This window comes from Triturus cristatus, chromosome 7, assembly GCF_964204655.1.
Source record: "Triturus cristatus chromosome 7, aTriCri1.1, whole genome shotgun sequence".
NCBI classification, from domain to species: Eukaryota; Metazoa; Chordata; class Amphibia; order Caudata; family Salamandridae; genus Triturus; species Triturus cristatus.
In genome coordinates, this window is record NC_140590.1 from 1,826,772,616 (window position 1) to 1,826,794,278 (window position 21,663).

Genomic DNA, 21,663 nt, shown 5'->3' on the forward strand with positions numbered 1-21,663 from the left:
ATATCTTCTATAAACTTATAAACAGTTTAAAATGTATTTTTTTTTAAGGGTTTTTCACGGTGCGCGCACCGTGCGCGCACCGTGCGCACACCCCGCGATTTTTTGAAAAAAAATAAAATGTTTTTTTCACCCTTCGGGGTCCTTCAGGGACCCCCTGACAAAGGCTAAGGGGTCAGGAACTCTCTACCCTGCCCCCTTTTCACGTTCTCCACCTTTCTTTTTCACTGTCACACACAAAATGGCACCCGACACTTCCTGATTTCGACCGATTCGAATGTTGACTGACATCTAACCACCAATCAGAATTCCGCTCGCGGACATTTGGTGTGCGCACCGTGCACGCACCGTGCGTGCATATAGATATATATGTACTTTTAACTGCAATTTTCTCAGGAAGTACTGAACAGATTGACACCATATATGCAAAAGGCACATGCCTGACCTGAGGACTACCTCCTTCCCAAATTTCAAGCAATTCTGTTCAGCCGTTCGGGCTGTACCTTCGACTAAAGGTCCTATGGGAAAATGCATGGGGAAAACGCGTTTTGGGACCCCTCTTTTTTCTCAGCCCCCGCTTGACGAATCACCCCGAGACTTTCAGAGTAGGAGCTGAGCGGAGCGCCCCGTTAGTTTTGAAAATTTCACGAGGATTCGTCAACCGGCGCCAAAGTTATTCAAAATAGAATTTTCAGATTTCCTATGGGAACTCGGTCCTAACTATAACTATCTATTATAGTTATCTGAACTAACTATAACAGGGGAATTTCATTGGCTTTTTATGAGTGAAATGTCCACCTAACTATAACATGTGTGAAACCTATGGTTTTTTTAGTGAATTTGCAAGGTTTTTTAAATGCTAATTCCTAACTATAACGTGTGTGAAACCTATGCTTTTTTCTGTGAATTTGTACGGTTTTTTAAATGCTAAGTTATGTATTTATTATTATATTTTTTATATATTTATTTTACAATAAACTACGTATTACATTTTCTTTTTTTAATGGTTTTTCACCGTGCGCGCACCCCGCGATTTAAAAAAAATAATCAAATGTTTTTTTCTGCCTTCGTGGTCCTTCAGGGACCCCCTGACAACGGCTAGGGGGTCAGGAACTCTCTACCCTGCCCCCTTTTCACGTTCACCACCTTCCTTTTTCACTCTTGCACTCAAAACAAACAAAATGGCAGCCGACACTTCCTGATTTTGACCGATTCGAACGTTGACTGACATGTAACCACCAATCAGAATTACGCTCGCGCACGTTAGGGTGCGCGCACCGTGCGTGCACGCTGCGCGCACGGTGGGCGGCTATAGATATTTATGTACTTTAACTGCAATTTTCTCAGGAACTACTGAACAGATTGACACCATATATGCAAAAGGCACATGCCTGACCTGAGGACTACCTCCTTCCCAAATTTCAAGTAATTCTGTTCAGCCGTTCGGGCTGTACCTTCGACTCAAGGTCCTATGGGAAAATGCATGGGCAAAACACGTTTTGCGACCCTCCTTTTTTCTCAGCCCCCGCTTGACGAATCCCCCCGAGACTTTCAGGGTAGGAGCTGACGGGGCGCCCCATTAGTTTTGAAAATTTCGCGAGGATTCGTCAACCGGCGCCAAAGTTATTCAAAATAGAATTTTGAGATTTCCTATGGAAACACGGTCCTAACTATAACTATCTACTGCCGACCGCCAGTAGATAATACACATACATATATATATAAATGCATATGCATATATATGCGTATATATATATATGTGCATATGTGTGCGTGTAGAGAGAGGTAGAGAGGTAGAGGTGTAGAGGTAGAGATGTGGAGGTAGAGCGGTAGAGGTAGAGAGGTAGAGAGTAGTAGAGAGAGAGGTAGAGAGAGGTGCAGAGAGGTAGAGAGGTAGAGTGTAGAGGATGAGTAATAGAGACTAGAGAGTGAGTAGTATAGAGAGTAGCACAGAGTGACTAGTAGGGAGTAGTAGAGTGAGTAAGAGAGAGTGAGTAGTAGAGAGTGAGTAGTAGAGAGTTGTAAAGAGTGATTAGTAGAGAGTAGCAGAGAGTGGGTAATAGAGAGTGAGTAGTAGAGAGTAGTAGAGAGTAGTAGAGAGTGAGTAGTAGAGAGAGAGTAGTAGAGAGTAGTAGAGAGTGATTAGTAGAGAGAGAGTAGTAGAGAGTAGTAGAGAGTGAGTAGTAGAGAGTGAGTGGTAGAGAGTAGAAGAGAGTAGTAGAGTGAGTAGTAGAGAGTAGTAGAGAGTAAATAGTAGAGAGAGTAGTAGAGAGTGATTAGTAGAGAGTGAGTAGTAGAGAGTGAGTAGTAGAGAGAGTAGTAGAGAGTAGTAGAGTAGTAGAGAGTGAGTAGTAAAGAGTGAGTAGTAGAGAGTAGTAGAGAGAGAGTAGTAGAGAGTGAGTAGTAGAGAGTAGTAGAGAGGGAGTAGTAGAGGGAAAGTAGTAGAGAGTAGTAGAGAGTGAGTAGTAAAGAATAGTAGTAGAGAGTAGTAGAGAATGAGTAGTAGATAGTAGTAGCGAGTGAGTAGTAGAGAGTGAGTAGTTTAATTTAAAAGGAACACAATGAAGGGGTACATTTTGCCATATAAATTATGATTAGTGCTGAAAAAAGAAAAATTAGGGCACATTTTGAGTGACTTCTCAAATCCTCTTCTATTTCATTAAAAAAATTCTGACATGCAGACTGAAACATGCACTTTCAATACCAGCAGCAGACTTCCCTGGTGAACAGTAGCTTTACTACGGTAATCTAATAAGCAACTAGAGTGCTAACATTCCAAATTTATGGCAAATGTGTGACACATTTGAATGCCTTCTTGATGGAATCAAAGTAAAAAACCTGAAAGTATTTCCTACTGAGGAAACCATCATGAATGAGAAAATTAGGAAACTTCAGAACAAATAAGTCTCAAAGATGGCCACCAGAGACAAAAGAGCCCAAATGTAGCACAAATTTCACCCAGATGTAGCCCAAGTATAGCCCAATGATAGAATGTCCCAGAGTGTTCTAAAGAACAACTAGAGCGCTAACAGTATTACTTATGACAAAAGTATGGCACACCTGAAGCCATCTTGATTGGAATAAAGTGGTAACACTTAAAACATTTAATTTAAAAAGGAACACAATGAGGGGGTTCATTTTGCCATAGAAATTAGGATTAGTGCTGAAGAAAGAAAAATTAGGGCACATTTGGGTGACTTCTCAAATCCTCTTCTATTTCATTAATAAATTCTGACATGCAGACTGAAACATGCACTTTTAATACCAGCAGCAGACTTCCGTGGTGAGCAGTAGCTTTACTACAGTGATCTAATGAGCAACTAGAGTGCTAACATTCAGAATTGATGGCAAATGTGTGACATATCTGTATACCTTCTTGATAGAATCAAAGTAAAAATCTGAAAGCATTTCCTACTGAAGAGACTGCAGCAAATGAAGAAATTAGGAAACTTCATAACAAATAAATCTCCAAAGATGGCCACCAGAGATAAAATAGCCCTAATGCAGCACAAATATCACCCAGAAGTAGCCCACATGTAGCCCAATGACAGAAGTGTGCAAAACACTTATTTGTTGTGTTTTTGCAGTTTTATATAGTGCAGACTTGTCAGGTATTGGAGTGCTTTACATGCGCATTGGTTACATCACACAAGATCAAATTCATTTTGGTTGTAGACATGGGGAGATTAAGTGATTTGACTAGAATCACAGAATGTTGAGCTGAAGCAGAAACTCCAACCTGGTTCCCCAGTTGCAAAGTCTGCAGCTCTGGAAGTAACACCACATCCTCTCCCCTAGGTGCAACATTTAATCAAGTGGTCAACTGGATAAAAAAACATAAAGATAACAAATAATTTAAAAGTGCTTTGTAGCTATTTGAAAACTCAGAAAATATGTCCTCATTTTAGTTTTTTAGAGCACTAACCATAATTTTGATGCAAATAAGACCCTCTCACATATATAATTTCTAAAGGAAATGCTCTAGGTATTACAGTTTTGACTACATCAAGATGACGTCAGGAGTTCCACACTTTTGTAATAAATCTAGAATGTTAGCAATCTAGTTGTTCATTAGGATACTCTTGAGAGGCAGAGGCCAGGGGCACGGACTCTGAAAATTGAAGGCAGGTAGGAGGATGCAGAGGCAACAATTTGCCACACTGGGCAGTCAGGAAGGGCAGTGGCAGCACAACAGACTATGGAGGGCAGTGGAAAGGGGGCAGGGGCAACAAACCAACAATACAGAACTGGTAAGAGAGGCTGTTGCAATATAATAGACCATTGTGGGCAGAAGGAAGAGGCAGTGGCAGTACAACGATCCATGCCAGCAGACCCAATTCAGCCAGGAAACGCCCAATGTTTTTAAGCTCAAATTGGCTTTATTTGATCTGTCTCCTGTCTACAATCTCCTCTTTTTCAATGTAACTCAAAGGGGAAAATCAATACCCCAGGTTTTTTTTCAAAATCTCCCTCTTACCAAGTTCAAAATGTTCGCAAGTATGGTACATTGGATCATGGAAGGCAGGAGGAATTGGGGTAGGGACATGGACTCGGATAACAGAGGACAGGAGGGACATGGAGAGGTGCACCAAACTGACCCTACAGGGCAGGCATCAGGACTTGCATCAGCACAATACACCACACAGGGCATGTGGGACGGGAGTGCAGCACAACAATCCATAGAAAGCAATAGGGAGGGGACAGGACCATGCACATGGACAACAGAGAACAGAGGGGAAAGAGGCAATGGTAGCTAGCAGACCATAATGGACAGACAGTAGAGAAAGCTGCAAGATAACAGACCATAAAGGGAAGGAGGGATGGACCAGGGGCATTACAATGGAACAGACAAGCCAGGAGGGAGGGAATAGGGGTCTGCACATGGAAACAGAGGGCTGGGGGCAAGGGGGCAGGGCAGGAGCAGCAAGATGACCATGGAGGTCAGGCAGGATGGGCACTAGAAACAAGACAAACCATGGAGAGCAACAGTGAGACTATGATGGTATACACACAGACCATGGAGGGAAGGTGGGAGGGGGTCAGGGGCAGCTAGCTGACCACACAGGGAAAGTGGGAGCGGCCATAGCAGCACAGAAGACCATTAATGGCAAGCGGGAGGGTTGGTGGCAGCACAATGGCTATGATGGGCAAGATGGAGGGTGCAGGGGCATGCACAAAGACATCAGAGGGCAGGGGAAAGGAGAATAGGGGCAGCAAGCTAAGCACAGAGGCTAAGCAGGAGGTCAATGATGGGGCATAGAATTGGGCAATGGAGGGCAGGAGGAGTGGACTGGTACATCATGCTAAATGGAGGGCAGTGGCAGCACATCATGCATGGCAGGAGGGAGGAGGCTAGTCCATGGATTCAGACAACAGAGTATAGGGAGGAGGTGGATGGGGCAGCAAGCTAACTGTTCAGAGAAGGTGGGTATATGAACTTTATTGTTTCTAAAATGTGTGTCTGTGCGAACTACTTAAAATATGAACAAATATGCAGCATAATCTCACTTTTATTCAGGAAGAAGAGGACGTTTGTGACAGTGACTTCGGGCTCACTTGGCAGAAACACCCCCTGCCCCTCCACCTCCCATCGCAAAATGTAATGCCCGTGAAAAGGGTAGGTGGACGCAGTGTTATATAGAACATAGTCCTGAGAGCACGATTGAAAATGAAAACTAGATATAGTATATGGTATAAACTATGCACCAAAAAGTGTGATATAAGATGAACCGGGCGAGAAATATAATATGCAATACATTGCGCGCAATGACAGATTCATTGGAGAGCGCGAGATAGCGCAGGCGCTAGCGCGTGCTATGCGATATGTGCCTTGGAGTGTAATATGCACAGGGGAGTGTTGTGTAACCTAACTAGTCTCTAAAGCTGTAATATAAAATATGCTGGGGAGTGTAACATTGCATATGCACTGTGACAAAGATATGGATCCCAGATTGTAATATGTATGGCATAGCGCTGTGCGTTATAACATAGGCATCGAGGAAGGCATGTTAGATGGGGCAATATAACCCGTGCGAAGGCAAGTGTGGCATGACATATTCACTGGGTGGTGTTACAGTGCACATGGGCTCGAGAGTGTCATAGCATACGCACTAGCTGGTGGAATACAACACAGAGGTGTGTGGCACTCGTCAGGCACTGGTGGGTGTAACACAGCATTGGGCTCAGCCAGGAGCACGTTGTCAGATTTAAGTTACTGTACGCTACTACACAGGAACAGAGATGCTAGCTCCCGAATCCACCCCGACAGCAACCTAGAGCTTATTGTAACAAGTCTCTGGAGAGGCTTTCATGGGGGAAGGGGGAAACGTGGATAAAATAACAAAAGAGAGAAGAGACTGTTCTGGCTGGTTTCTTCAGTAGTCCATCCTGCAGACTTCTGTTGTTGATGAGGTAAACCTGTAGACAAGAGTTAATGTTATCATAAACCCTTTTGTCCTGAAACCTGTCTTAATTCTTTAAACCCTGTTATCTCACTTCCTTACCCTGCTAATCCCAGAACACAGCTCCTCTTCTATTTCTATGTAGTCTTTTCTGTGTTTGCTCTTTTATTCCTTAACTGAATTCTTTATCTGCAATAGAAACACAACTTCAACCTAAGGCTTATCCTCTTCGTGCTTCTCCCTGTGTATGTTTACTTACTTCTCTATTTTCCGTTACTCTCTTCTATTTTAATATTCCTTGCTGTCAGCCTCTATTTGCAGTTTCTTTCTTTTTAGCACACCTGCAATATATTTACATTTATTTGTTAAGGACCTCTACTCTCCCCTTGACTCTGTATTATTGTATTCAATTAGAATTCTACTTACTGTGTTTAAGGTCTTTTCCTATTGGTAATTAATCATCTGTTTATAATGTATTTTCTCTTCTTTTCCTTTTAGGTTTTATCTTATTGCTCTCGGTTTCCCAGCTACCAACTGACGTCTTTTATCTCTCTGGTAAGTATTGTTCTCTTGTTTTAACTATTTACACCTTGCTTATGTTGCTCTAACCTGTAATTCTAACAACCACTTCATTGTTACAGGTCTTGCTGGGTTACAGAAATGCCGTTTTTTCTTCACAGTAAGTTTGTTTACTTATTTTGTTATCAGCAAATGTATTTCTATTCACAGATTGTAAAATTACACTTTTGATAACTTAGCTTCATTTTCTTCTTCTTTTTCAGATGCTTCGGTGCGACGCTGCTTCGTCTCTCTCTCTCCACACGGTACTAATGCCTCACAACACGGGGATCTGCCGCTCTCCTCACAACCGCTAAACTTCTTTGAACTCGGGTGCTCGAACTCGTAACCAGCAGGCTCCCGAATGCCTTTCTCTGCCCTGATAATGATATTCTCTCAACAAAAATAAAACACTATGACTTTTTCGCTATCGCACTCTGAAGTACGCTCCTGACTCCCTGGAATTCTCAGTGAAGTGCGCAGTTCACAAGCAGCACGAGCCTCACCTGGAATTCCAGCGCGTTCTCTACTAGACACTAGAACGCTAACAGCTACTCGGTTCCGGTGGCCTTTTTAGGTGCCATTTCCGAGTTAGCTCCATCCATGTATCTTCCATAGCACGGGGAGTGAAGGCTTTGACCTTTCAATGTGCTATTAAACTTATCTGTAACTTTGGAGTTCTGACAGTACCCTCCAACAAGGTAGGTTCTCTCCTCTGGGGTTTAGTTGGAAATCGTCGGTGAAAGGCCTTAACTAATCTTGGAGCATGGACATCTTCATCTCGTTCCCAAGATCTTTCCTCAGGCCCATAACACTACCAGTCCACCAAATAGTATAGCTCCCCTTTTTGCATTTTGGAGTCTAGAATTTCTTTGACCTCAAATTCTGTACCAGTCTCTAGTTGAAGAGGCTTTGGTGGCAGGTCTTTTCGTAAGTTTTCTGGAGCCTTCTTTAACAGAGATATGTGGAAAACTGGGTGTATTTTCAACTTTGGTGGTAATTGAATTCGGTAAGCCACCGGGTTTATTTTCTCCTCTACCAGATATGGACCAATAAATCTCGGTTGGAACTTCCGATTTCCTTTTAGTCTCAAATTCTTGGTACTTAACCAAACCTTATCTCCTATTTCCAATGGAGGGCCTACTCGTCTCTTTCTGTCGGCATAAGTCTTATACTTTTCTTTAGCTAGTTTAACATTTTCAATTGCAGTCTTATGCACCTTTTCTAACTGTGTTACGATCTCCTCCACCGCTGGAACTGAGATTTCTGTTTGCCTGAGGATTGAGTTTGGATGTCTTCCATAATTCATAAAGAAGGGGGAAAACCCGGTGGAATTTTTTTTTGCATTTTGCATTATTATGGGCAAACTCTGCAGCCCATAAATAGTCCGACCAATTTCCTTCTTGTTTCAAAAGAAACAATCTTAAATACTGTTCAAGTTCTTGATTCACCCTTTCGGTTTGACCGTCAGTTTCTGGGTGATGACTGGTGGAAAAACGGACTTCTGTACCCAAACCTTCCATGAAAGATTTCCAAAAGTGGGAAATAAACTGTGGACCTCTATCAGTGATTACTAATTTAGGGATCCCATGTATTTTCACTATTTGAGCACTAAAATGAGTCGCCAACTGCTTAGCCGTTGGCACTCCCTTCAGAGCTGTGAAATGAGCCATTTTAGAAAGAGAATCTACCACTACTAAGATGGTATTGAAGCCCTGACTAAGGGGTAAGTCAGTAATGAGGTCTAATGTAATGGTGTGCCAAAGATAAGGTGGTGTGGGTTAAGGCAGAAGTAAACCTTTTGGGGCCTGCCTTTCGGATTTTCCCTGAGCGCAAATCTCGCAAGTCTTGACATACTGCTCTATGCTCTTCGACATTTCAGTCCACCAATAGTGTCGCTGGATCAGTTCTCTGGTCTTTGCCTCCCCCTTATGTCCTGCCAACTTCGCATCATGGCATTCCTTGATGATCTGTTGCTGCAACTCTTTGGTGAGAATATACAGGGCTCCTTGGTAGTAGGGCAACTGATTACGGACTTCCCTTCCTTCCTTCTTCACCCACTCTTCCAAGGTCTTTTCATCCATTGCGTCTGTGATGCCATGTTCTAGATCAATTGAAGTAATTGCTCCAACAATTTTTTCACTTGGGATTATGGATTGATTTCCTAGAGGTGTCTTTTGATTTTCCGTGTCAATCCTGGACAAGGCATCTGCTTTCCCGTTCTGGGCTCCTGGCCGATAAGTGATGACGAAATCATATTCAGCAAAGTATAGCGACCATCGCAATTGTCTTGGTGTTAGGGTTCTGGCCGTCTTCAGAAATTTTAAGTTTGTATACTGTAACTTGATGCTGTGCCCCCATTAAGTGATGCCTCCAATCCTTGAATGCGTCTTTTATGGCCAATAGCTCCTTCTCTGTGATTGTATAGTTTATTTCTGCCGGGGTTAATTTTCTTGACCTATAGGCGACTGGATGCAACTGCCCCGTTAGCTTACTTCGTTGAGACAAAACTCCTCCCACGGCCTGGTCTGAGGCATCAGTCTCCACATAAAAAGGTTCAGTCGGATCCGCATGCTGCAGAATTGGGGTTGACGTAAAACTTTCTTTTAGAGATCGGAAAGCTTCTTCAGCTTCAGTTGTCCATTCAAATTTGAGCCCTTTCTTTAATAGACGGGTGAGTGGTAAAATCTTATGTGAAAACTCACTAATGAATCTCCGGTAAAAATTGGCAAAGCCAATAAAGCTTTGTACTTCTTTTACGCTCTCGGGGGACTTCCAGTTTATTACTGCTTCGATCTTTTTGCGGTCCATAAGAATGCCTGTTGGTGAAATTACAAAACCCAAAAATTCAACCTGGGAGACACTGAAAGCACACTTCTCTAGTTTTACAAACAGTCTGTTTTCTCTCAACTTCTGTTAAACCCCTCTAATCTGATCCTGATGTTTTTCCTTGTCCTCAGAGTAGATAAGGATGTCATCAATGTACACTATCACACACTGGTCGATGAATTCCTTCAATACATCGTTAATGAAGTGTTGGAAGGCTGCTGGAGCGTTACATAGCCCATAGGGCATAACCTGATATTCAAATAGGCCGAATCTCGTTCTGAAAGCTGTCTTCCACTCATCGCCCTCCTTCATTCTTACCAGATGATACGCTCCTCTCAAATCCAACTTCGTGTAAATTGTTGCTCCTTTCACTTGATCTAACAAAACAGATATCAATGGCAATGGATAACGGTTTTTCTTTGTAATCTTATTGATGGCTCTGTAGTCGATGCAAGCCCTCAAATCCCCTTCTTTCTTCGGCACAAAAAATAGGGGCGAGGAGACTGGGGACTGCAAGGGACGAATGAAGCCGTTTGCTAGATACTTATCCAAATATTCCCTTAGGTGACGGTGTTCTTTTTCCATAAGGGCATACACATGACTACAAGGTAGATTTGAACCTGGTTCAATCTCTATTTTACAATCATAAGGTCTGTGTGGTGGTAATTGTTCAGCTTCCACTTCGTTGAATACATCTTCAAAATCTTGATATTCCTCTGGTATGTCTTGTACATGGATTACACAAATTGATTCCCCAGTCTGACACAACGAATGTGCAGGATTAACCTCTTGCTCCATTTGCTGACCTCCAAAACAATTTCCTAAACAATAATCTGATTCCATCTTAATGGCTCTGGCACTCCAGTTGATTGTTGGGTTATGTTCAGTAAGCCAGGGAAGTCCAAGGATCAATTGGAATTGGGGGGCATCCATCAAGTTAAACTGGATCTTCTCCTCATGCCCGTCATTCGAGATCAGATGTATTAGTTCCGTGTGGCTGACTATTGGACCTGAGGACAGATTGGTTCCATCCACAGCTCTAACGGGCTCACTTTTTGACTTTTTGATGGCCTCGATTCTCACCTTGCTTGCAAACCTTAAGTCACAAAAATTTCCGGTGGCTCCCGAGTCGATCATCACTGAGACTCCAATCAGCGTCACCTATCGGAATCTGATTTCCATCGATAAAATGAGATGTGGCGCTGCAGGCTGTAGAGTATTGGCCACTCTATGTTCTTTTGGAGTCTGATCTAAAATCGCATCCACCTGTTCAACTCCTCCAACAGATGGTGCCTTTAGTTTTCCTTCGGCTTGACACTTCCCTTGGGTTTCTTTGGACAAGCACGCACAAAATGGCCTCCCAATCCACAGTACATACAAAGATTGCTGGCTCTTCTTTTTTCCTTCTCTTCTTTGGAAAGAGGACCCTGTATAGTACCAATCTGCATAGGTTCTATGCTCTGCTGACCTTCATAACCTTGTCCTCCTTCCGACCTGACTCAATCAAATCTTGGAACCACAGACTTGAAATTTTTTTCTTTTTTCACCTTTTCTTTCCCCTTGACGGAAATCGATTTCCAACACCAAGTCTACCAATGCTGAGATTTCTGTGGGTCTATTGGGTATTCCAGCCAATGCATCTTTTAACTCATCCTTTAAACCACAATAGAACACCGCCGCTCTCTTACTCTCAGGCCAGTTGGTTTCCACCACTAGTTTATTGAATTGAGCCAAATAAGAGACCACATCGCGATTCCCCTTTTTCAGGTCAAGTAGCTCATTGTCTACGGCTTGGGATATCCGCCTTCTGTCAAATATTCGAAGAAACTCTTCTTTGAAGTTCTCATAATTCCGCAATATGGGATCGTCCTTCGAAATCAGAGGCAAAGACCAGGACGCTGCATCCCCACTTAAGTATGACAACACAAAGGCTACTCGAGATTGAGCATCAGGAAAAATGGAAGGGCGGCACATGAAATGTAACGAACACTGCGTAATGAATATTTGAGCCTTCTGTGGATCCCCACTAAAACGCTCTGGTGCCGCTAATGGAATGATGGGTGAGAGAGAGTGAATCACCTGAGTAGTCATCCTATTAGTCCCTTCTGGTAATGAGGCTTGAGCGTCCGACCCAGAACCAAAAGGTTGTCTGAACCTTTGCGCCAATTCTGCGGTCTCTTTTCTAGAGTTTACTACCTCTACTCTAAGGCTCTGGTTTTCCTCTCGGACTGCACTTAACTCTTTTTGTATGGTATCTAATATGGTTCCTAACCCTTGTAAGTCTATTCCCTCAGCCATCTCTGTTCGTGTGTAAAATGCAACTTGGGCACTTCACTCTGTCAGATTTAAGTTACTGTACGCTACTACACAGGAACAGAGATGCTAGCTCCCGAATCCACCCCGACAGCAACCTAGAGCTTATTGTAACAAGTCGCTAGAGAGGCTTTCATGGGGGAAGGGGGAAAAGTGGATAAAATAACAAAAGAGAGAAGAGACTGTTCTGGCTGGTTTCTTCAGTAGTCCATCCTGCAGACTTCTGTTGTTGATGAGGTAAACCTGTAGACAAGAGTTTATGTTATCATAAACCCTTTTGTCCTTAAACCTGTCTTAATTCTTTAAACCCTGTTATCTCGCTTCCTTACCCTGCTAATCCCAGAACACAGCTCCTCTTCTATTTCTATGTAGTCTTTTCTGTGTGTGCTCTTTTATTCCTTAACTGAATTCTTCATCTGCAATAGAAACACAACTTCAACCTAAGGCTTATCCTCTTCGTGCTTCTCCCTGTGTATGTTTACTTACTTCTCTATTTTCCGTTACTCTCTTCTATTTTAATCTTCCTTGCTGTCAGCCTCTATTTGCAGTTTCTTTCTTTTTAGCACACCTGCAATTTATTTACATTTATTTGTTAAGGACCTCTACTCTCTCCTTGACTCTGTATTATTGTATTCAATTAGAATTCTACTTACTGTGTTTAAGGTCTTTTCCTATTGGTAATTAATCATCTGTTTATAATGTATTTTCTCTTCTTTTCCTTTTAGGTTTTATCTTATTGCTCTTGGTTTCCCATCTACCAACTGATGTCTTTTATCTCTCTGGTAAGCATTGTTCTCTTGTTTTAACTATTTACACCTTGCTTATGTTGCTCTAACCTGTAATTCTAACAACTACTTCATTGTTACAGGTCTTGCCGATTTAGCACTTGATTTCTGTGCTGGGTTACAGAAATGCCATTTTTTCTTCACAGTAAGTTCGTTTACTTATTTTGTTATCAGCAAATGTATTTCTATTCACAGATTGTAAAATTACGCTTTTGATAACTTAGCTTCGTTTTCTTCTTCTTTTTCAGATGCTTCGGTGCGACGCTGCTTCGTCTCTCTCTCTCTCCACGCGGTACTAATGCCTCACAACACAGAGACCTGCCGCTCTCCTCACAACCGCTAAACTTCTTTGAACTCGGGTTCGCGAACTCGTAACCAGCAGGCTCCCGAATGCCTTTCTCTGCCCTGATAATGATATTCTCTCAAAAAAACCAAACTCTATGACTTTTTCGCTATCGCACTCTGAAGTACGCTCCTGACTCCCTGGAATTCTCGGTGAAGTGCGCAGTTCACAAGCAGCGCGAGCCTCACCTGGAATTCCAGCGCGTTCTCTACTAGACACTAGAACGCTAACAGCTACTCGGTTCCGTGGCATTTTAGGTGCCATTTCCGAGTTAGCTCCATCCATGTATCTTCCATAGCACGGGGAGTGAAGGCTTTGACCTTTCGATGCGCTATTAAACTTATCTGTAACTTTGGAGTTCTGACACACGCTATGACTCTCAAGTGAGGTTCGTCTCCTTTCCAGAGAGTAAAATAAAAAGTATTACACATCCGGCGATGGATGTGTGTTTTATTGACCGTGAGGGGGGTTTCTTGCATAGTTTGGTCGAATTTTTGTTGAATCCCCTTTGAATGGCTTGGTGTGCGTGTGTATGAAATGTGCCCGTCAATAACTACCCATGTTTCTATAAATAAACGACAAGGGTGTCTACTTGGAGAGTACCCACCGGCGGGGGCGCCGGGATTAGGCACGGTAGGGCGTCAGACACCTCAGAGCTTCACTAGCGGTATAAATACATTCCACGTGGATTCATTGTATGCATAGTCACCTTTTAATGAATATCACGCAAATCATCATGGTGATAGGTACATACGGTGTGTCCAGCATGTCCTAGGTGTTTCTATAAATATATATTTTTAAAAAATATTACAAAACAAAGGCCGGCCCCTGGGAAGGGGTCCCCGGGGCCATAAGTGGCCTGAGGAGGGGGGCAACGCAGCCCCCCTCCTAAAGAATTGGATAAAAAAAGGCCATGACCCGGGGGTTGGTGTCCCCGGGGCCGATTAAGGCCTTGGGAGGGGAGCCACGCGGCCCCCTTCCAAATTTATTTTTTTCAACAAAAAAAATTAGGGTGCAGGCCCTGGGGCATGGGGTCCCCAGGGCCAATAAATTAGAAAAAGAAGGGGGGCCACACAGCCCTCCTTCTTAAAAAAATTAAATAAATAAAAGACAGGCATCGGGCTGGAGGCCACGCCCCCTCCTTGCAGCACTCTGCAAACGCACCCCCTGGCCAGTTGTAAGTTGGGGAATTAATTCCTAGTGGGCTAATTGGACCCTAGGGACCCTCAGGATTCAAATGAACTTAATCTCCCAACTAAAAATGGCCACAGGGCGTGTTTACACAGTGGTGAAGGGAGGGGACGTTAACGTGTGCAAACACGCCCTGTGGCGCGTTTTAAGTTGGGGAAATAATTCCCCTTCAATCCTGAGGAACCCTGGGGGCCAACTAGCCCACCAGGTGCTTCCAGTAAGCGCCACTGCGCTGCGTTGCAGAGGGGTGGTCTAGGCCGTGCCCCTTTTTACATCTCTCTGCAACGCAGCTCTGTGGCGCTTACTGGAGGTACCTAGTGGTCTAGTTGGACCCTAGGGACCCTCAGGATTCATGGGGACTTAATCTCCCGACTTAAAACGGCCACAGGGCGTGTTTACACAGTGGGGAAGGGAGGGGACGGGGCCTGAGGTGACTTGTGCAAACGCGCCCTGTGGCGCGTTTTAAGAGGTAGTTTTAATCCCCTGCCCTATTATATACTAGGGGCTTACAGAGGAGGGCATGCTAATCACAGGGGGACCCCAACGCATAGTGTTCCCTAGTGTATGTAGGTGTTTTCACTGTATTCTGGGTGTCTTTTAATATAGCACTGGCTCTAGGACTGGTTAGTCAGACTCAGTTACCACCAGTATCTGTCTGAAAATGTTGAGGGTACAGGATGATTTTGCAACAAGGCTTCTTTCTGCTCTTCTGTTTGTTCTTTCTGCACGTTATCCTTCTTCCTGCACTTTTCTTCGTCTTTGAGGACTTCTGTTGTTTCTTTCTGCATTTCTTTTTTTCTTTCTGTGCGTTTTTTCTTCTTTCTTCACATGTCCTATCTCTGTAGGCATAGTTAGAAATTAGCATTTAAAAAACCTTAGAAATTCACTGAAAAAACCATAGGTTTCAGGGGCGTTATAGTTAGCTGGACTTTTCACTCGTACAAAACCATTGAAATTCCCCCGTTATAGTTAGTTCAGCTAACTATAACTCGCGCGCCCGCAATGCACTGCTGATGACGTCACTTATTATGTCACTCATGACATGGTCAGTGACATCACTCATGAGTTATATGTTTGCTTATCATGAAGAAATGTTGTCCAATTCTTTTGCTGCTGCTTTCCAAAATTTTATAGCGCTGCAGGAGAGTGGAATTGAGAACCATCCAAGACACCTGATGACCGCAACTCTTACATGTTCTGATCTGTTCTTTCTTTAAAATCTCCCGAAGAATAGATTTACGTGTTTTCAATAAAATAGGGCATATGCATAATAAGTGTAATAGTGACTCCTCCCCTTGACAGCAAAGGCGACATTCCTTCGATGGCCATACGTATTTCCATTGCAGGGTTAAATCTTTTGAGGGGAATGAACCCAGTCGTAGTAACATCAAGTAATGCTTTTTATAGTAAGAAATATGTTCAGTCAGATACCGTTGCGGTTTTAGCCTCTGGTATGTCTGAATCCCGGCCAGGCGTGATATTTTTTGGAAAAAGATTTTTTGTCAGTTAGTAGGGAGTTCCTCTTGATTGCGGAATTTACCGCATTTTTAAATCCAGAATACGTTACTGGTATTGACCAGACCTCCTCTAGCTGTAACGCCGACAAGGATTCCTGCAGTGTTCTCGTCGTCGAGTTGGCTTGTCTAGCTTGACTTTCGATCTCAACCCAACAACGATGAGCTAGGGTATTATCTTCTGCCTCCCTAATCCTCCAATAGTACTTCACTAAATCACCTTGTCTGGCCATGCTCTGGTTTTTTAATCCAAATTCTAGACGGATTTAGTCTTGTGAGATGTGTAGCGGAATTGTATACAATCTTTTGTAGAATACGGATTGTACTGTATTTAGGGTAGTTGCATCTTTGGTGTTCAGGATTTCTGAACCGTACGAGATGGAGGGCAAAAATTTTGCAGCGATCACTTGAAGCAGGTGGCTGGTAGAACAACCTGTGAGCTTTTTTTTCAAGACTTTAAAGGCGAACAGCAGTTGTTTTGCTCTTATACTTCCTTGTTCCATGTGTTGTTTGAAGTTTAACTTGCTATCTAGCAGAATGCGTAGATATTTATAGGAAGTTACGCAGGCCAATCGTTGGTAGCCCAATTTCCAGGAAAAGGAGTACCTGGATGAGGTTTTGTTATGTTTTGAAAAACGCATTACTTTTGTCTTTTGATGGTTGATCGTAAGTTGGTTGGAGGTTGTATAGGCTCCTAGTCCCGTGATCAGTTTCTGCAGGCCAGCTGGTGTTTGTGCTAGTAGTACTATGTCGTCTGCATACTGAAGGCATGGCATTGGGATTTTGCCCAGTTTTGGAGGGTCAGCTGGAATTAACTGAATGCATTTGTCGAGATCTGACGTGTAGATATTAAACAAGCAGGGCGCTAAGACGCAACCTTGTTTTAGCCCGTTCAGTGTTGCAATCTTACCGGTGACCCTTAACCCGTCTCCTTTCTTAATTTGCACCCAGGTGTTAGAGTACAGGTTGATGATGGCCTCCAGGAGTCTCGGCGGAACCCGCCAGGCCTGCATCTTAGCCCACTTTAAATTCAGAGGAGGGGCCAGGAGGATGATAGACCAAGAGGCCAGAGAAAGTGAAGTTGGCATTAAGAGAGATGGAAAAGCGTGCACACCCGGAGCCAGCAATGTCTTCGCGAACGCATGTGCAATGAAGAGGAGACTTAAAGATGACCGCCAGACCACCGCCTCTGGTTTCTCTATTAATGGTGTGGATATTAAAACCTGGAGGAAGAGCAAGCCCAGGTTCAACCACCGTATCAGCCGTAAGCCATGTCTCCGTAATGAAGAAGACGTCAGGAGATTCTGCCTCAATGAGATCATAAATTTCGTTGTGGTGTTTCACTAGAGAGCGCGCGTTCAGGTGGAATATTTTAAAAGGGATTTTGGTAGGAGTATGAGCAGCGGGTGGAAGTGAGGGGTAGGAATTAAACCTGCATCTGTTACAGCAGAAAGGTCCCTCTGGAGCTATACGGTGATCTATACTGCACAGGGGAAAATTATATCTAGCTGATAGCAGGAAGTCCCTAGTATACCTAAGCGTACCCGGCATGCATCCAGCAGAGTGACTGGCGGCTGGCGGCGTACTGGCACGGACGGGCGCAGACGGGCTTGCCTTAGGTGCGCCTTTGGCGCGCCTTTGGCGCGCCCGAGTCAGCGACTGCTTAAGTGCTGGCATGGAGTGTAAACGCTAGTGCGGGCCAGGAGTACCACCAAGATGGCGTCCCCCCAGCCTCCACACGGGAAGCAGGAGTGCCGATCTGATGAGTGCTAATGCCCCCAATGAAGTGCAGGTAAGCAATGCAAAGCGCCGCACCAGCGGACTGAGTTACAAGAAATATTAAAGCTGGTAAAACCCCCAACAATAAAATACGAGTAAAACAGTTTTAAAACAATTTAAAAAGACGGAAATAGCAGCAAGTGTCAAGCGTCAAGCTCTACCTCCCGGCTCAAGCCTCAGGAGACTGTAGTGGCGCGCCCGAGTCAGCGACTGCTTAAGTGCTGGCATGGAGTGTAAACGCTAGTGCGGGCCAGGAATACCACCAAGATGGCGTCCCCCCCGTTTTACATCTAAGGTAAAAATAGTCACAGTAGTAATCATCTCTTCCTCTTCAGGTAAGTACTGCTGAATGACATCAGGCAAACAATTGATCTTAACAGCACTGGTACTTTTGCAAAGTTTCATAAAAAGAACAATTGTTCTGCATTTACTGCACTTCTACCCATGTGCAGGGCAAGACTATTACCCATCTGACTATATGACCCACAACTGTAACACATGTTTGATTTATTGACCTTGCCAGTCTCAACATTCTTTACAGTATTCACATTTGTGTATTCCACAACTCCAGACACCACACCAGACTTAATAGCCAATACATTTACTGAAAAAGCGGATCGCTCAATGCCCTTAGCTATTTCGACTGTTTCCTCCAAAGTGGGAATAGTACAACAAAGTAAATGCTCCTGCACCTTATTAGAATAGCAATTCAAAACTATTTAATCCCATAGGTATTGATCTATTGCATTCTCAAAATACCACGTGCTTGCTGGTATCCAGAGATCAGCAACGTAGTGATCTATGCTCTACTCATAAGACTGCTTCCTAGAATACAAGTTAAATCACCCTAAAACAACACTAGTTTCCTCAGTAAAGTACCACACTAGTCTCTTTTCAGCCTCTATACACATGTTCCATGAATCACCAGCATACTCCCCAGATTCTTGAACTTCGGGTAGGTTGTCAAAAGACTTCTGCCCTTCAGTACCCAGACAATTGTACAAAATAGCCATTTCCTTGCAGGCCTATAGCCCACTCCATCTATAGCCACTATGTAATGTTTAAAATCTCTCATCCCATGTTTACATTATAACTTGAGTTTTCCAGGCATGTCAAGAAAATGTGGAGGCTGCTGCACACTTCTGCTACCCCTCCAGCATGACAAAAGAAATTCAAATGACTGCCATAAACATATATGCCAAAATTTCAAAATTACCTAAAATCTTCAAAACGAAGCAAACACAGCAATGTCCTGCTATGCCCTGGAACTCTGTTGAAGGTGGGCATCCGTTGCTCAAAAAAGAGGGAAAAAACATCCTTGTTGCGAAATATGTGGTGGACTGGTCAAGACTAAAAGAAGTAAATCCAAAGGAAGATAATTCAGAGGAATATAATCCACACTGTAAATGTATTCCTTTACAGGTTAAATGATAGAGCCTATCCTCCAGCATTCCTCCAACTTTGCATAGAATTAATGGCACTCGCATGTAACAAAGCATGGCCACAGGTGCATTCTCTCCCACTTCCAGATACAACGCCCATCACAAGTAACTGTAAGTATGGTTTGGGCATAAGACACATGCCCCATCATTGGCAACTGTAAGTAGTGTTTGGGTAAAACTAACATAGTGTTTGCGTTGCAGCTTCCCTGCCCCATCAGAAGTAACTGTAAGTAATGTTGGGCTGCAATTAACATGCCCCATCACAAGTAGCTGATATGAATGCGTTGGCACTAAACATAACCCCCACGATAAGTAACAGTAAGTTACGTTGGCACAAGGTGCAACACTCACTCCCTATACCACCTAAGACAATTGCATCACACAGGGGTTTACTCCTTAGTGCACAGATTTGCTAAGTACGCATGGTAATGACAGCAAAAAGTAGGTAAATTAAGAATAAAATTCACAAACCAAATCAAATCATCAGACATATACTGATTCCAAAAATCTACGCATGCAGTAAATGAAGATCAGCATAGAACATACTTTATGGCAGTAAATAAGCATTGCATAAATTAAAATAAATCTTGGGTACCAAATAAAGAACAGCAGCAGACATATACTGGCATCAACAAATTCAATATGGCATTGTGACAAATTCAAAGAAAAGATCAAAAGTCTCAGGTGAGCAACCTCTCACCCAAAATTGCAGCAAACTACACAGCACCAGCATTAACTCCAGCATGCGTCATTCTAAATGATGCTGGACAGTCAGCTGTTTAAAAGTTAGCACAAACGCGACCCTTGTTTCTCACCTCGCTCCACTACCTGATGCATTTATCAATTGAGACCGTACTTAGCGTACTTGATATGGTCCCAAAATTGCTTTAATTTAAAAGAGCAGCCAACAACGCTGAAGAAGCTTAACATACTTCCTGGTTCCTACTTTACAGCCAATGAGAACATTAGCTGCTCCGTCCAATGAGCTGTATGGTTCCTTCCAGCCAATGCGTGGAGACATACAAAGAGGAGCATCACTACCCAAGAGCTCCTGTTCAGGGCAAAAGAAATGTGAGCCACGGGATCTTCCGAACAGTTCCCCAGCAAAATTTAAGATGGATGATCCTGTAAATAGAACGTCAATGTCATCACCAGTATGTATGTCCCGCTGCCAGTTCACTCCCAAAATGCAATGCTCATAATCACATTAATCAGCAAACATGAGCAGCTCCAGTGTGCTTAATCATGAGTTGACTGCAGGCTTAGATTTAAACAGGTTAAACATCCTCTACACCTTAGTTGACTACGTGCTGTAGTCGCTGGTTCACTCAACATACAACTGTAAATGCAGTATAAGCCAACTCCATTTAAGTAGGTGGAAATGCTGATCCAAAACAGCCTTCAGACTTAAGTTGAATGCAGGCTCCCAAAAGTTACAGACACTGGTGGGGCATCCAGGACATTTCTCTTCAGTTCGAGCTTCAACTTATTTTACTCCTTGTCTTCTCAGTACTTCCTCTACTCTTAGTTTCTCTTCAAGTTTCTTCCACAACCAGGTTCTTTCTCCAATCATCGCCAGTGTAATAATGAAGATAGATACTCGTAGGCAGAGTCATGTAGCCAGTAAAGTAGAAAATAATGGTAGAATTTATTGTAGAGGATACGTCATAGGTTACAAGTAGTAAGATGGTAAAAGCACAACCCCACCAGAAGCATCCTCCTGCTGCTCATCCCACTCTCTCGAACTGATCTCCAAAGCATACATAAACATTCATTCAATGTCATCACGCTCACACTCTGAGTGCAGGGAACTGGCTACCAAGGTGAGAATGCATGGCAACAATTCAATATACCATACTGACCCTCATTATTCAACTTTGATAACACTGACCCAAAACCATTGTTCTGAAAACTTTATTTGGAACACAAGCTCTTTGCTAAAATCTGGTGCCACTCCACACTAAATGTGAATACGGTCTGTTCAGTTCCATGAAAAAGTTCAGACTCTGGACTTTGGAACTGCCTGGTACAAGTACAGCAAGCACAGCAAGACTACCAATTGCAAGGGAGCGCCAGACCCTTGTTGTACGGTTTCTGCATTTTAAGTAAACAGTGCATTTGTTGGACAACACAATTGTCAAAACTGAGCGGAGACTGAGTCCACGCACAACATCTGGATATGTTGGCCTTAGTTCAGGCTAGCTCACAGTGCATCATTTGTACCCCTTAACTAACAAGTTAACAGGTGAAATTTACAACCTCAGAACATGACAACCCAGACTCCCTAAGGAATTCACAGAAACAGATCTAGAAACCTTTCATTTGGCGACTCATGCATGCCCTAAGAGAGACACAAGAAATACTCAGATTGGCATTTTAATGTTTGTTGTAGCAAATTGGTCCTTATGTAAAATACATGTCCTGCAATTATCAGTAGAAGGAAACAAAACAGTGTGTTCAGTATTATGAGAATGGTCAAAAATATAAACAGTTCAACCATTGTGCTGTTAC

At 43.2% G+C, this 21,663-nt stretch overlaps 1 protein-coding gene across 1 annotated transcript in view; it reads left to right on the forward strand.

The window, feature by feature from the left end:
- LOC146813308 (olfactory receptor 8D2-like) overlaps positions 1–21,663 on the forward strand; it is an 85,019-nt gene that overhangs the window by 21,131 nt on the left and 42,225 nt on the right. Inside the window, exons 2-3 of the mRNA XM_085615373.1 lie at positions 6,897–6,953; positions 12,824–12,880. Of these exons, the coding sequence (XP_085471499.1) occupies positions 6,897–6,953; positions 12,824–12,880 (114 nt within the window). The remainder of the gene's footprint in view (positions 1–6,896; positions 6,954–12,823; positions 12,881–21,663) is intronic.